Genomic DNA, 15,705 nt, shown 5'->3' on the forward strand with positions numbered 1-15,705 from the left:
ATGGATTTTTTTAAATAATTCTAAAAATAATTTGTACGCCCTTAAAATAAAGGACGAGTTTAAAAATAATAAAGATCTTTTAGGAGTTAAAGAGTTTTTTTTTTTAGGATCAAGTTAGAGTATTTTAATAACCCATAGTTATTTTCTCACATACTAAAAAATTAGCTCTTTGTTCAAAATAAGAATTTTTTAAGATAAATTTTTGCTAAAATAAAAACTTACATAAATTTGAAATTAAAAGCAAATTTTCATTTTCGTGTAGCATTTACTAATTTTTTTTGAAAAAATGACGCCACTTTTAATTTTAAATATCTGATGTTAAAATTCTGGATTTTAACAAAACAAATTATAAAAAATTTGAAAGAAAACAATGGTGATTTTTGGTGGATGGTTATAACATTTATAACAAGAAAATGTAAATTCCATGCACTTTTTAAATCTTATCATGATGTATTTTTATGGATGATTATTAGGAATGACATGGTTAAAAGTAAGAGATATTAATAAAATAGGAAAGAAAATAAAAAGGAAATAATGAAATGAGTCGTAAAAAAAAAAGGAAAACGATATGATAATTCAAGATTAAGGAAAAATACGAAAAAAAGAGTGTGGGAAATGAAGAAAGAGAAACAAAAAGTTCTAGGATGGATTTTTTTTTTTAAGAAAAAAACAAGTGTCAATTTATGGGATGGGAAGTAAAGCTCCAAGAGGAGCATAGACTTCCCCGGCGAATTCTCTCTTTTTCTCCTCAACCTACAACAGGGATTTAGCAACATTTTCAGCTGTTATCACTCCCCAACGCCATGTTGTTATTGTAGTAAATTTGGCAAGAAAATGGGGACAGCGGGAGTAGCTAGTATATTATATGAAATGGTAAGAAAGGGAGCAATTGGCTTTATGCAACACCTTAGCTAGAAAGATGCAAGTGGGAACCACCACAGACAGGACATGTTCTGCAACTTGCCAAAAGAGAGGCACGAAAGGGAAAAAGGGCCTTTAAAGCAACAAAGATATGAATTGGAAGCAACTCGTGGTTCTTTCTTCACCATCTCTTGCCCTTCAAAAAACAAGTTTGGATATCACACTCGAGCACCTTTCTGAGACGTTGGTTTTGTGTGTGGCTCTCTTTTCTTATCCCTACCTACAATGTCCTCCCTTCTTCATTATATAAATTTTGTGGGTATATCTCTTTCTTTCTTCCCTTTCATCTATTCATTTGAATGAAAGATAACACTAGTCAAATAATAATAGTATGACGAGTCAAGGAAATGGATTACCGGAAGACAATTCTTGGCCAGAGCTTGAGTTACCTGAATTGCTAAGTATTGGCACCGTTAAAAGTATTCATGCAGCTATTGAAACTGATTGGGACTCCCTTCGTCGATCAGGATGCCAGACGGCAGCCGGAAGAGCGTCTTGGAAACACATGATACATGATCCGGTAGCAGAGCTGCTAGCCGGCGAGACGTACCTGAGAAGCATTTATGAAAAGATTAAGAAAGACAGGCTTAATAATGCCAGGGAGATTTCGGGGGTGATTCTTGCTGTTCGAACCCTCTGGATTGATTCGAAACTCGAGGCGGCACTTGATTCCTTTCATGGTGCCGGAGCTCAAGTGGTGCTGCTGGGTGCAGGTAATGTGTCAACGCTTTTTGATTTTTATCTTACAGATAATTTTGGGTCTGCATTTTACTAAAATGAAATGACATTGAGAAGATTTAATTTGAAGTGGTCTATTATAGAAAAAACTGGGATCACCATTGCTAAACTATTAATATTCACATAAAAATCAGCATCTGTTCCCCATATTTGATGGTGTATCAGTGTTTCCGATGTATGAATATTGTTAATGGGAAAAGGAAAAATTGACAATTGAGAACGAAAAAACTGGACAATTCAGAATAAATATAATTTCGGAGTTGCTTTTTCAAAATTGACAATTGGGAAAAGTTTCTAGTCTAACCACTAACTATACAAAATTCGCATTATGGTAATTCACCCCTGCACACCATAGGAACAGGAAAATTAGTTAACACTGTAAAGTAAGTCTTAAGCCAAAATGCTATACTTACAAATGACAGCTGTGTTCGTCAAAATTTCACCGGTGATCCATAAAATAACATCTTCCCATTGTAAAATATTTACCTGGATTCCAACTGCAACAGTCCTAATCCCACCTTCTTACGGGTACTGTGTACAAGACATCATTTAATGTGACCAAGAAATATATGGCAAAGTCAAAAACAAAAATGGGTTTCAATAAATTTCAGCATCAACATAAAGACTAATATTCGTTAAATTTTAGAAATTTTGAGCCGCTGGAGAAAAGCAACCATTTTAGTGGTAACATTTTTGTTTTACTTATACGGAAAATATTGGTTAATTTGTCTGACACAAAGTAAATTTTTTTAATGATAACCCATATATGATATTGAAGCCCAAAAGTTTTAAATGCTCATAATCTTGTCCAAAATAAAGAGCACAAAAGTAGAGTCCATCTCAAATTTCGTTGCAGTTATTATGTAAACACAGTGAAAACCAGAAACTCTCCTCATCTCCTGTTTTCCCTGTATCAGAGAAACAATTAAAACTATTAGAACATGCATAAATCTTTGAAATTTAGTTAGATTTGACCCCCTAATCTGTTTGTAAACTGCCAGTCAAATGATGAAGCGAAGTCCAAATGTGGTGGAATGTATAAACTTGATCCTTCCTAAAGACACTATCATTACACAATAATTCAAGACATTTATAATGAGTAAAGTTAATAAAAATGGAAGAAACACAAGAAACAAATATCAAAATTTCAATAAATAAGATGAAAGAAGTTCTTTCTTACCTGCACAGGAATGGATGCAAGGGCATATCGCCTCAGCTGCTTGAAAGAAAGCAGTATGTTCGAGGTTGATTTTCCAGAAGTTTTGAAAGCAAAAACTGATATTCTTGAGGCAGCTGTGAATGCAATGGATGAGAAACAACAACCCATTTTGAAAGCCAAATCATTGAGTAGAGTGGCAGCTGACTTGACTGAAGATGACTGGCTTCAAAAGCTTCAAATATCAGGATTCGAGCCAAAGAAGAGTACAGTATGGATTTTGGAGGGTATCTTGTACTATCTATCACATTGTCAGGCTATGAAAGTACTTAAAATCATTGCCGAAAAGTGCCAGCTTACCCATACAGTTCTCTTAGCAGACTTCATGAACAAACAGGCAACAACACTATCTAGCTCCACTTTTCATTTCTACTGTGATTGGCCTGATGAATTACTCCCATCTCTAGGGTTTTCCGATGTTACTCTTTCTCAGATTGGTGACCCAGATGCTAATTTCGGATTATTGGAAGATCCACTAAATTTGTTCAATAAGTTACGCAGCTTGCCTAGATCTATTCAAAATCACCCAGATGACGGTACACCATGTGGCCGCTTGTATTTGTTGCAGGCCTCTGGTTCACCCAATCAAACAATTTCATGAGGCGAAGTTTCGGTAGAATACTTGATATACATATTAAACTTGCACTTTCACATTATAGAGTTAGGTGATAAATCTTATGAGTATCATTTACATGTTATCATAGACTTGATCATATTAAATGAGAGCAAATCATCCAGTTTGCAACTCTAAAAGACTATGAAGCATTAATAAAGAACAAAAATGGTTCACTTTATAGTTACAAATGTCCTTTAACTTTAAGCAGTCATAATTGAAATGGTAGATTTCAACGTGAATGGGGGGAGAAGAACCTTTTTTGAGGCATAAATCTGCAACAATTCTAGTGTCTGGCAATCTTCAACTTCATTTAAAGGCATTAGCATAAAATGTGCGCCTATGTTACATGGTACTACCATGAAGAACTATAAGAAAACTAGCATGCTCTTTGTATTTCCAAAAAGCTTCGACCAATGCAATTATAATGGATGATTGGATGATTTCCATATGTATGATACCAACGCAAGAAGATAGAATAGTTCCATCCATTGCAAATACACATAAACCATTAAACTCTTCCATTTGCAATTCACAAATGCAAAACGATATTTACAAATTACAGAGAGTTCTTGACAAATGGAATGTGCTTCACAGCCTATAGTCTGTCTTTTCATTTTGTTATTTCATATCAATCAAAAAATGTCGAAGGAAGTTGATGTGGATGGTGACTACTTATAAAAAAAGGCACACTCTCTCCGATCTGGTGCACCTAAATATCTGGACTCACACTGTAACATACATTTGTCAAGATTTAGAAGATTGGCAAAAAATGAGAGGCTAAATGATCTGTCACCTAGAAACTTGAAACCATGTACATCAAAAAATCTTTATATAAATCAAAATTTTCAAGCTTCAATCGGACAACTTTGATATCATGTGATAGTGATGTATGCCAAAAGATCAAATAAAAAGCCTACAAACATGCAAACATGACATTGCATTACCGAGTGAACTATACAAGGTCTCCATAGAAGCCGTTATAAACAGCGCCTAAAATTGGTGATAAACAATAATGCACCTGTTTCACAATTCATTTGAGTTCATGTCCAAGAAGTGGTGGTTTAGGCCTTGCCAAAAATTAGTGCGATCAAAATTCAAGACAATTCTTGATACCCTGCTCAAAGTTGTTCAGAGAAGTTATTGCATCCTTAAGTCCAACACAACTCTTAGCCTGCTTGACAGTAAAATATGATACATAACATGTTATGATTCCGAATCAATAAATTTTCAAAAGTTTCTCAAATTTGAAGATTGATTTAGAAACACGTGATGTATGTTATTAAAACACATGCCGTACATACCTGATAGAAGTTAGAGGAACATCCCCTTCTCTAGTCATGCCACTAAGAGATGTAAACGATCTGCATAAGAGAGGAAAATTTTATTGAATGAATCTGCTGAAATAAATTTTAAAATCTCTCAGGTCATTATCTCTCAGTTCCAGTCTTTTGATGTGTGCGCAGTTAAATGATTCCGAGATAATGGAGATATAAAAGAAACAACAGGCTAAGGATCAATCAACCAAATGAAAACATACTATATAAATAAGATCACTTACTTTGGTGACGGCTTCCAACTTGATTGGATCTTTATCATCAAGTAAAGAAGATGCAGTTTTCAGAATCAACTGGAATGTGCACACCTAAAAGCAAGAGTATGGAGATTGCATTTAATTTTCCTCTAAAAATGAAAAATATAAAATATCATCTTTTAAATTGTTGGGACACCGTTTTCTCGCACTCAAGACGCAACGAAATTTTAAAATTTTAGTTTCAACGCTCGATACTTTCCTTGGGCGTCGTATGCATTTAAACGTCCATAAGGTGTTTAGTATTGTTACCTTCGCGAAAATTAAGTTGGACAGAGATAACCCTTCTTGTATCTCCCTTCGAAAGGATCTCTCGTTTTTTATCGTCAAATCAAGTCAACTATCAAATACTATGCTCCTTGTTTGAATTGCACTAGAAATCACAAACAATTTCTTCGTTGATAATAGGACATCCGAATTTCAGAAATCCGGAGTCTGTAAGGCGACACAAGGAAGAAATCTTGGCTGAATTTTTTTTCTTCAAAACTTGGGATGGCAGAAACTTGTTGGGAAGGGGAGAAGGAATTTTGTGTTTGTTTTTAATGTTATGTGTTATTAAACTTTGATAACCTATTTATTAAAATATACAAGTTGTACACCACTAGAATTCCTAATCTTAGTCTCACCAGAACTCTTAATTTCATTAATTAAAATTATCATATCATTATTATATTATGTATTTATCCACTTTTGACAATTATAATATATTTATAATATATATACATACACTTCTTTATATCACCATATAAAGTATATACAAATATTAATATATTTCAACATGCACTTTTCAACACCCTCTGACGAAAACGAGAAATCCAATTTTCTTAGTGAGTACGTAAGGCTTAATTGCTAAATTATGATCCCGAATAATATGAGTCAAACACAAATTCCAAAAGATAGAGCCTAATTGCAACTCTTTTCAACCCTTACGTAATTTTGTCTCATGTTTGAGGAAGACCCAATAATATGATCATGTTTCTCTTCACGTCTCGAGCCCGACCCATCAATGTTGAACTTTAGTGGACGGTCACCATGAGATCTGCAATAATATGAGCTGAAATCATGGAAGTTCCACGTAGTTCACATCAAATATGTCATTAGAAGTTACAGCTTTCCGGCGTCCGGGTCTCCCCAATAATATGAGTCAGACGCTGACCGGGATAGATTTCATCATGCAACCACCGTTGATGGAAGGCAAGAAAATATTAAAGATTCTTTTAATTTTTTTTAATGGGCTTAAATTAAATTTTGGATCTTATCCAAAATGAGGGATTTTATTTTTAAAATGTCTAATTTTTAATTTTAAAAATTTGTGTCGTGTTTATTTGTATAATGGCTGGATTCATACAACTCTTATTATTTTATTAATAATAAGACACGTACTGAGAGTTAATTGATCCATATGAACCATATATGGATCAATGTCAAGAACGAGGTAAATGCAAGGTTGCAAATACAATATTACATAAGCTTTCAATTATTTACATGTATTCGATCTTCAAAACTCCGTTCGAGGATCTAGGACCACCATTTTCAAATTTTGATCTCCAAATAAATATAATATTTACATTAAATTTATATGGCACATAGGGATACAATTTTAAGAGTTGAGAATGTACCATAAATCAGACTCACTTTTAATTATCAAATAATCAAAAATTAACATGTAAAATATCCTAACATACATATAAAAAATTGGTTATGGCTCTCGATTATCATTTTACCATATAATATCAAATATTATATTAAATAGAAAATATCGCATATTGTCTGCATATCAAGTATATTGTAAATTATCACTAATTGTCATAATTAATAAATTAAATAAACATTTTTATTTAACTTTAATCAATTAAATTTTTCGTAAAACACTATTATTATAAATAATTAAAATCTAATTATTTATTTAAAGAAAAATTCATAATTTTATTGAAAATTCATTCCAGGGGTAAATTCGTCTGTATTTTCACAAATCAATTTGACCCAAAATTTTCGAAAATTTAGAAAATTGCCTCGGGCCCAAAAAATTTGAGCCCATATTGGACAGGCCTGCTTGAGACTGTCTCGGGCAGCGAGGCGGTCTCGTGCAGCCAGCCCCGCTGCCCGAACTGTTCGGGTAGCCGTCGACGGGCAGCACGCTGCCCCGCGCAAACAATCAAATTATTTTATTTTAGAACTTTCTGGGCCACGGCCACGGGCAGCCGCTGTGCACGTGTGCTGCCCAGAACTACAAATTATTTAAAAAAAAAGATTTCACGGGTTGCGATTTCTTGAAAAATTCTTACGCAGTTAGAAAAAATTAACTCAATGCAATTTAAACAATAAAACACACGATTGAGAAAAATTGGCTATGATACCACTGTTGGTGTAACATCTTTTACTCATTTTTCTTTAAAATACACTACAATTTTTTTACATTTTTACCACTTTTGGCCGACCATATATGTACATATATACTTTCACCAAATTTTTGCTCCATTAAAATAAACTCACTATCTATTTTACTGCAGTAAAAGTCATAAAAACGTAAACTTTAATCAAACATAAAACTAGCATTTTTTTTCAAGAAGAGCATGAACGTCATAAATCCTCTCGAAAACTACTCATTCGCATAAAAGTCATAAAATATTTAAAATAATGTAAAATCAATAACTGTGCAAAAAAAACTGGCAAGATCATCGGGTTAATGCACCATCAGTCCAGCCAATTCAATCATCCAACCCTCCTGTCTCAACAGAAATATCCTCACATGCATCATTCACACCTAGTGGGTCAAATGACTCAGCAAGCCTTAACCATAATAACAAGTAATACGTATACATCCACATGCAACCGTGAAAAATACTTTTAATAAAATAGTTTTATCATGACATGAATAAACTTAACGTTCCTACATCCACAAAGGGCTTGGAATCAAAGCTTTGGGTAAATTACCGATACTTACAAATATATAATAAACACCTTCGCGTAAATTACTCTAGACTCCATTCCAGTCCGATATTAGCGGAGATGGCCCTTCTTTTATTTTCATTCGAATGGATCTCCCGTCTTTGAGCGTCAAATCAAGTTCACGATCGGAGACTTTGTTCCTTGTTTGGATTGCACTAGAAATCACAAACAATTTCTTCGTTGAGAATAGGACACCCGAATAGAAATACGGAGTCGGTGCGGCAGCACGGAAGGCGGATATACAAGAAAAAAATCTTGGTTGAATTTTTTTTCAAAACTTGGGATGGCCGAAACTTTTTGGGAAGTGAAGGAGGGATTTTGTGTTGTGTTTTTAATGTTATGTGTTATCAACGTTTGATAATGCATCATATATTTATAATAGATATATATATATACACATCTTTATATGTAAATAAATATTAATATATTTACACATGCACTTTTAATACATGCATAGACATATTGATTTAAATTAAATAATTATTATTTAATTTCTTAATTAACTCATTAATTAATTAATTAAATATTCCTCTAGAATATCTTATGAAAATTTTGTACATGTTAGTACTCATTACTACTAGTACTTTTATTTAATTGGTGAATTCCAAATTCACTAGATAAATAATTTTGAACTCATTATAACTCCGATCGATGATTCGACATCGGCAATGTACTAAGGATACAAATTTTGTTTATATAATGAAAATTGAAAATTTCGAAAATCAAAATTTTCATTGTCCATATTTGGCAGCTGCCAATTTTATGAACTCGTTCTCCAAAACAGACAGTCTTACTCTCCTTACTCAATTAGCAATTAAGTTAACTTCCATTTCTTCCATATTATAGAATCAGCTTATAAACTCTTTTATAGGCTTTCTGTTTGATCTCCATCAAACTTTAGTCGTCAAATTCAACTCCTTGAATTTTGACTTTTCAACGAGAACACAAAATTCGATATTTGTGTTACCCTCAATGGTTCAGGGATATAGCTAGCTGTGGGTTCACATCTCCGTGTGATTCACAATAACATTTATTCTATTCTGACTTGCCTTAATTAGACTCATTCTTTTCTTAACACCTTATCAGAACTCATTTCTAATTGCACTTATCAAATCATGATAAGAGGTCTAGTAATATCGCCCCACGATCCCCCTAGTATTACTGATAGTGTCTGGAAGAATATTAAGTTATGGTTAATGTACAATATGATCTTTTCAACTCAAATATCTCGATCGAATCTGCAGCCATTGTTATATTGAAAGTTGCGTATGAATGTGATAATGATATGATGTATCTTTGAGTAATAATAATGACATCGTATGTGTAACTAGAAAAAGACTTTTCCCTAAAACACGTTTCTTGCTTCACCTAGAGACATCTTGCACTATTAACTTATCAAATTACATAGGATATCTTTACCACTAGGCAAACAGTGAATCCTCGACTACAATGTATTTGCTCCTACGTATTTCGAAACTATACTCAATCTCGCCACTTGATTGCCCTCAATGAAGTCGGCAAACGAATCAAAGTGCATGCTAGTACGCAGAGCCTCTACATTGTCTCGGGTCTAAGGACTAATGGTGTACAACTATAACAGCGGACTATTCCACTCGATAAGTAATAACCACTTGGACAGTCTGAGAGAGAGTTGTTCAGTGAATTATCAAATGATCATACATCTGTATGAATGGATATCTTCGTACCCTTATCAATGAAAATGACGTTTACATCACAGATATTAGTCTCAAGGTCAAGCAAAATTTATCCGTATTTTATGCGGTTGATTCGACTAGGAACCTATTTAGAATATATGGTACACTTCCTAATGAGTTTCATTGTATTAGGTTGAGAGGAACACTTTCTAATGAGTTTCATGGTCTTACGTTGAGAGGAAGACTTCATGGTAACAATAACCTATTATATATTCAAGGACTTTATCTGTGATGTTTGCATGGATATACATATAAAGCAAATGTCATAATTAGAAAAAATCGTAAAATATTATTAAAATAAAAACTGTTTTTACATCAGCGTCAATAAAACCCAATCCACGAGTTGAGTTGATGGAAACCTACTCTAACATAAACTTCGTCAACCTACATTTTCTCCTCACTTATAAGTTACCAGCAATCATCTTTTTCCAGCACTAAAGGAGGTTTCTCCTTTCAATTAGTGAGCACTATTATAAAATAGAACCACATATAATGGATAAAATCATATGTCAAATCATATGAAAGTTGAAAACTAAGATTATCAAAGTCGTGGAGCCCAGTTAACTGGGTTTTCTCAATAGCAAGCCAGCTCATATGCATACCGTGTAAGAAATTTTGACACATAATAGAATGAAAATTCAAAAGAAAAATTAAAATATGTGTCAACAATGGCGACGGCTATTGCACACACTTTTTAACAAATTTTGCGTACGCACCCTCAACTTTAAAAAAATTGAGATACGTAAACAATTTTTCTTTTGAATCTCGTGCTCCCGCGTTAACTCATTGATGGTACGAGACGCCTATATATACAAGCGTTTTAGGTCCCTAAACACACAATCTCATATAGAATAATACATCATCTATAGAGAGAGTGGAGTGTTTAGAAGGTTTCAATCGGAGGAAAAGCAGAGAATTTACAAATTTTCAATGGCCGGAGGTAACGCTCGCTTCCGCATATTATTTATCATGTTTATATATACGTGAAAACATGATTTTTTGAGAAAATCTCTAACATACTGAAATTCTACTTTGCAGGAAAAACATGGATAGTGGTCCTAGACCAGTTCCTGTTTTTTCGTGTTTTACTGAGTTGCATGAGTCTTCAACCACTGAGTCAGACGGCTCTTACAACAAGTATGATATCTTATGCGACGAGCATAAATTATAAATAATCATCCAGCAGTTTAACAAAGCTAAGCATCCTAATTCAGCGATCAACGCAAGAACATTTGCACCGACACTGGACAACACAAAAAATGTATTATCCGTATCAGTTTCTTAACGCAATATGAGCTTTCAAAAACTGCAATACTACAAACCAAATCGTAAACAAACCGAGGGTACAATAAACCATTTGGACAGGGTCACAGGGAGAAAACAATATCTAATGACTTTTAAGGTTTAACCAACTGAAAAAAAAGGAAGTAACCTCAACTCCAGTTTTGGATTGGAGTACAACAAAAGAATTCCTGTTCGGAGGGACACAATCTCCAGCGGCAGACACAAGCAGCTTCTGAACCTCCTCCAAATCATTTTTGCTGAACTCTGCTTCACGCCCCGACAATATCAAATGCCAAAGTAAAACAAAACAAACAAACAAATCCATGAAAACAAAGTTACTTGATAAGAGGTAAGCAAATTGATGGAAGTTGCGCGATGCGTCAACAGGCGTCAACAAAAACTTGTAAGATTTTTTTCTTTTGCGCCATTCCTTTGGCCCTGCTAATCATTTATTAAAAAAAAAAAAAGCAATAATCAAACAGGGAATAATCGTGGCAATTTTATACTTAATATATGAAATATAATGATGGAGAATGAGTACAAATGCCAAATGAGAATGCAGAAGCCGGAGTGGTCGTACAAATTCCTTTGGTCTCTCGCATGCGAAGCGGGTAATCGACCAATTGACACACAGCCCTTTTGCCTAAGAAGCTCATTTTTTAAATAATTATCACAATACTAAATAATCTGTAATAAAAAAATTAACACAGGAAGAAGCTCTCTTCTATCAGAGCCAGGTTTCGATCCTGGGACCTGTGGGTTATGGGCCCACCACGCTTCCGCTGCGCCACTCTGATTTGTTGTTTTTAAGTCTTCGGAAATATTTATAAATCCTAAAATAAAATATTTAATGATCCATTCGCCCTAATTCATGTATAAATAATATATCACAATAAAATGTTTTGAATCCATTTGTGGCTTTATATAGTAACGGTAACAATTTTTAAATTACCCTTTTAAATTTTTTATTCCAAACCTTAGTTTACTTTTGAAGTTTTTTTTGCATATTTCATGTTTGATGATTTAGTATTTGATTATTTTTATAATATATATATTTGAAGTCAAAAATTTCCATCATATAATGACTTCTTTTTTAATTAGATTAGATAGGAAGAGCTCTCTAAAACTAATCAAATCAATCCCTCCTGGATTGTTTTTTTTTCCTTCAAAATTTAATTTGGAAAATGATATTAAATAATAATAATAATAATTCGTTACACGGATCGACCTACTCTATATATTGAGCGAGTTGAAATATTTTTTGACATAAAAAATAATATGTGTTCATGAATCGGTTCGGATAAGAATTATGTCTTATAAAATTGACCTGCGAGACGACGATTTAACAAAGCATTTTGTACAATAATAACTAGTGAACAACGCCAACGCGGTGCTTAAAACCAAGATGTGTAACCAAAGATTTTGTCTAACCAGTCATCTATCATGCTCCAACCATTTCATATAAAAAAAATTGCACTAATTTTACAATATTTAGTAGATAGAATAATTTTTTAGATCCTTGAAAAATAAATTCTAATACAGTGCCTAAAAAAACTTACCCCCTCAACAACATTGTGCCGAAAACTCAACAGACCCTTGCTTTATTAAATGATCAAATATAAATATCAATTCCTAAAAAGCTAAAAATGACTTCAAGCATATTGTGAATGCATCGAACAAAGCTCTAAAATAAGATATATCATATTCTTGATCTAGTTCCATAAAAAAATAGAGTATTGTTTAATGGAATTGATCGAGAACCCCCTCGTCATTTTAGTTTGAGGAAAAACAATGTTATACTTTTAAGGGTAATTCTACACATGTTTTTGTCCATGCAAAGAAAACAATCAGCTTTCATAAACCAAAAACCAATGGAGTGGAAATGCGAATTTGGATCTCAAACAAATATTCTTGTTGAGTTTGAGTTTGTTATGTTGGAGACTTGATAAAATAAATCTATAAATCTTATGATTAAATCCATATATCACAACACGCCAAGAATTTATGTCGAATTATCAGAAAATATAAATAATAGTAAACGCGTACTAGATTCCATTGATTGATCTAGTGTTGGAGTTATAAATCTTCCAAGACAAAAGAGAATCAATCACCTTATTCTTTCCTTATATGGGAGAAGGAGAGAAATTTAGAATATGTGTGCCGTATATATTCTGTGTTATTCTATGTGCCTCGGAGACTATAACTTTATAGTAAATTTAGTAGTCTTCGACTCATCATAGAAGACTTAATTGGGCTGAGTTTCTACATATAAAATGGATCATATCAATTTATTTAATACTTTGGAAACTCATAATTAACTAGATCACCTTATTGGTTCTTTATTAGATAGTTTGTCCATGTGCAATTAATTAAATTATGTAAGCCAACAAAATAATTCCAACAATTTCCCACTTGGGTTACATAGGTTAACTGTATATTGTACATACAAAAACTGGATTGAGCTCTTGCTATCTAAACCAAAATATTCCTGATAGGATCGGTTAAAGGAGTTTAAGCGTTTAGAAGGGGTTGAATAAACACTTAATTTTTTTTGTATTCTTTTCAAATACTGTGAATCAGTTCTTTGAGGAACTGATTCAAGAACTGATTCCAAAATCTTGATTATCAATACAAATCAGTCAACTGATAAAAGTGCGGAAACTGGCTGAAATATAGATTGAATACTTAGGGTTGATATAGTGTAAAACTGAAATGATAACTGACATGAACACACAGATTTTTTATGATGTTCGGAGACTTTCAAATATTCCTACGTCATCCATTCTATCACGAGGATAGAATTTTACTAAAAGACTTTGATATATTACAACAAATTATAATAATCCACTTCAGCTGGGCTTACGCATTGCCAAACTGAAATTCTTAGTCTAACAAATCTTATACAGTTATTAACTGAAACACTCTAAATTGGTAGCCTGGATGCTACTGATAAATACAATTAATGTAGAGTTCGAGTGTGCGATCTGTAAACTGAAAATTTACTCAGTGAAATGTATCGAAACTTATTGAAAGTTGTAGCTTGATTGCTTCGTGTGTGTTCACTTGTTTTCATTAACCTTCTTCAACTGATTCGATCAGCTATGTATAGTCTCCAATCTCAACGGTCGTATTGAATGCATTTAATGAACATTTAATGAAAAATATTTGTTGAATCGTCGTGTAGTTACTTTATCTTACAGTAGTACGAGGTATTCAGACTGTTAAGTTCTTATTCAACCATTCTACTTGGATACAAACTGTCAGTCTGTCTGCTGATACTTCAACTGATGACATGGTCGACTGATTAGAAGTCAATTGATCAGTCATTCAGCTCAGCTGGGCATTATCAGTTGTAACTGATGTCATATCAGTTACGAATACTTCAGTTGATAAGGTTTTTTCAGTTCAGTTCAAGTGGTATTCAGTTACGATTACTTGATTGTTCTATCAGTTAGATTCTTCAGTTCTCTTATTGATTAAATTTCCATTTTCGGTGTTTGAAAAAAGTTAGAATTCTTGAGCTGATGATAGAGAATAAAAATGATTGTAGATAAAATAATGTACAGATTCGTACATATTTAGCAATAACAATTTCATAGATTTTGAAAGAGGTAAGTGCAGATTCGTTCAAACATTTCAAAATAAAAAATAATCCTTTAGACTAACAATTGACTTAGGACGCGAATTATTTCTTCGAATTTTTTTCAGCTGGTCCTTTATCAGTTGACTTGTCTGGTTTGGTTCTCTTCTTGCTACTTATGTGAACAAAATCAATCGAGTTGATAAGTAGTTCTTGGGAGGAGAGCATGGTAGGAATTGTAACTGATTCTTGTTTAATATTTTTCGACTGAGTCGAAAAGGGCAATTCCATCATTTGTCAGCTTCTTTAAGTCATTCATGGTATGAAATTTTAGTGTGTCCAGACTTAAAGAGAGCAACAACTAGTAGATTTGATCTGACTTATATTTGAGCCAAGATTGTTTAGTTCTGAAAGTATAGAGTCCAACATCACATCAGCTGTTAGTGGCATTTCAAGAGAGAATACTTCAGTAGAAATTTTTCTTTCCCCTTTTCCCTTTTGAGAAAATTCCACGACAGCAAGATGTCTGGGGCAACATCTTGGTCGATATCAGTTGCGAGTTCTTATACTGCTTCTTCTTGAACTGACTGACTATGAGGGTGATCCTGTTGATCAGTTGAAGAGCTGGATGTCTTGGAGTCTTTTGAGCAGTAAACAATTGAAGAATGGCTTCTGACATAAATAAGTCTCAGGAAGCAGCTGGTTAATGGATGGCAAAGTAGTTGCAGCTGTTGGGTCTTGGAATGAGGGACTAATTATTTGTTCAGTTGGTAACTGAACAGCTTCATTTTGAACTTCTGCCTTAGTTGTTGATATCATAACTTGATCATCAGTAGGTTCAACAACGTCATCAGCAGATGAATCGTCTTTGAATTCCATTTGAATATTCTCAGCAACTGATTGCAGCAGATCATCTACATTTTCCAATGTCAGATCTTCTTCAATACATGTAGATGGTTGCACTGTGGGTTCAAAAACTAGTAGGATAATCAATGCTATAGATGAGGAGGGTTGTTCATCGGTGGAGAGTGGAGGAGGGACTTCTGAAACTGGTTCAACTGGTTGAACCACAACTGACTCTGTTTCAGCTGGAGCCAT

The 15,705-nt window shown here is 33.5% G+C and overlaps 2 protein-coding genes across 2 annotated transcripts; one reads left to right on the plus strand and one right to left on the minus strand.

Annotated features, from left to right (window-relative positions):
* The first annotated feature begins 1,207 nt into the window (after positions 1-1,207).
* On the plus strand, positions 1,208-3,671 carry LOC142547242 (uncharacterized). The gene is made up of 2 exons (XM_075655415.1): positions 1,208-1,634; positions 2,848-3,671. Exons 1-2 carry the CDS (start codon positions 1,253-1,255, stop codon positions 3,474-3,476), a joined length of 1,011 nt encoding a protein of 336 aa, XP_075511530.1. The 5' UTR covers positions 1,208-1,252; the 3' UTR covers positions 3,477-3,671.
* Positions 3,311-11,683, minus strand: LOC142544232 (uncharacterized). The gene is made up of 7 exons (XM_075651291.1): positions 11,569-11,683; positions 11,367-11,468; positions 11,176-11,291; positions 5,029-5,133; positions 4,793-4,852; positions 4,510-4,662; positions 3,311-3,447 (listed from the first exon to the last, which is right to left on the minus strand). The coding sequence occupies exons 1-5, from the start codon at positions 11,681-11,683 to the stop codon at positions 4,835-4,837; spliced, it is 456 nt and encodes a 151-aa protein (XP_075507406.1). The 3' UTR covers positions 3,311-3,447; positions 4,510-4,662; positions 4,793-4,834.
* Between the last annotated feature and the right edge of the window lie 4,022 nt (positions 11,684-15,705).

This window comes from Primulina tabacum, chromosome 5 (assembly GCF_025594145.1).
Source record: "Primulina tabacum isolate GXHZ01 chromosome 5, ASM2559414v2, whole genome shotgun sequence".
NCBI classification, from domain to species: domain Eukaryota; kingdom Viridiplantae; phylum Streptophyta; class Magnoliopsida; order Lamiales; family Gesneriaceae; genus Primulina; species Primulina tabacum.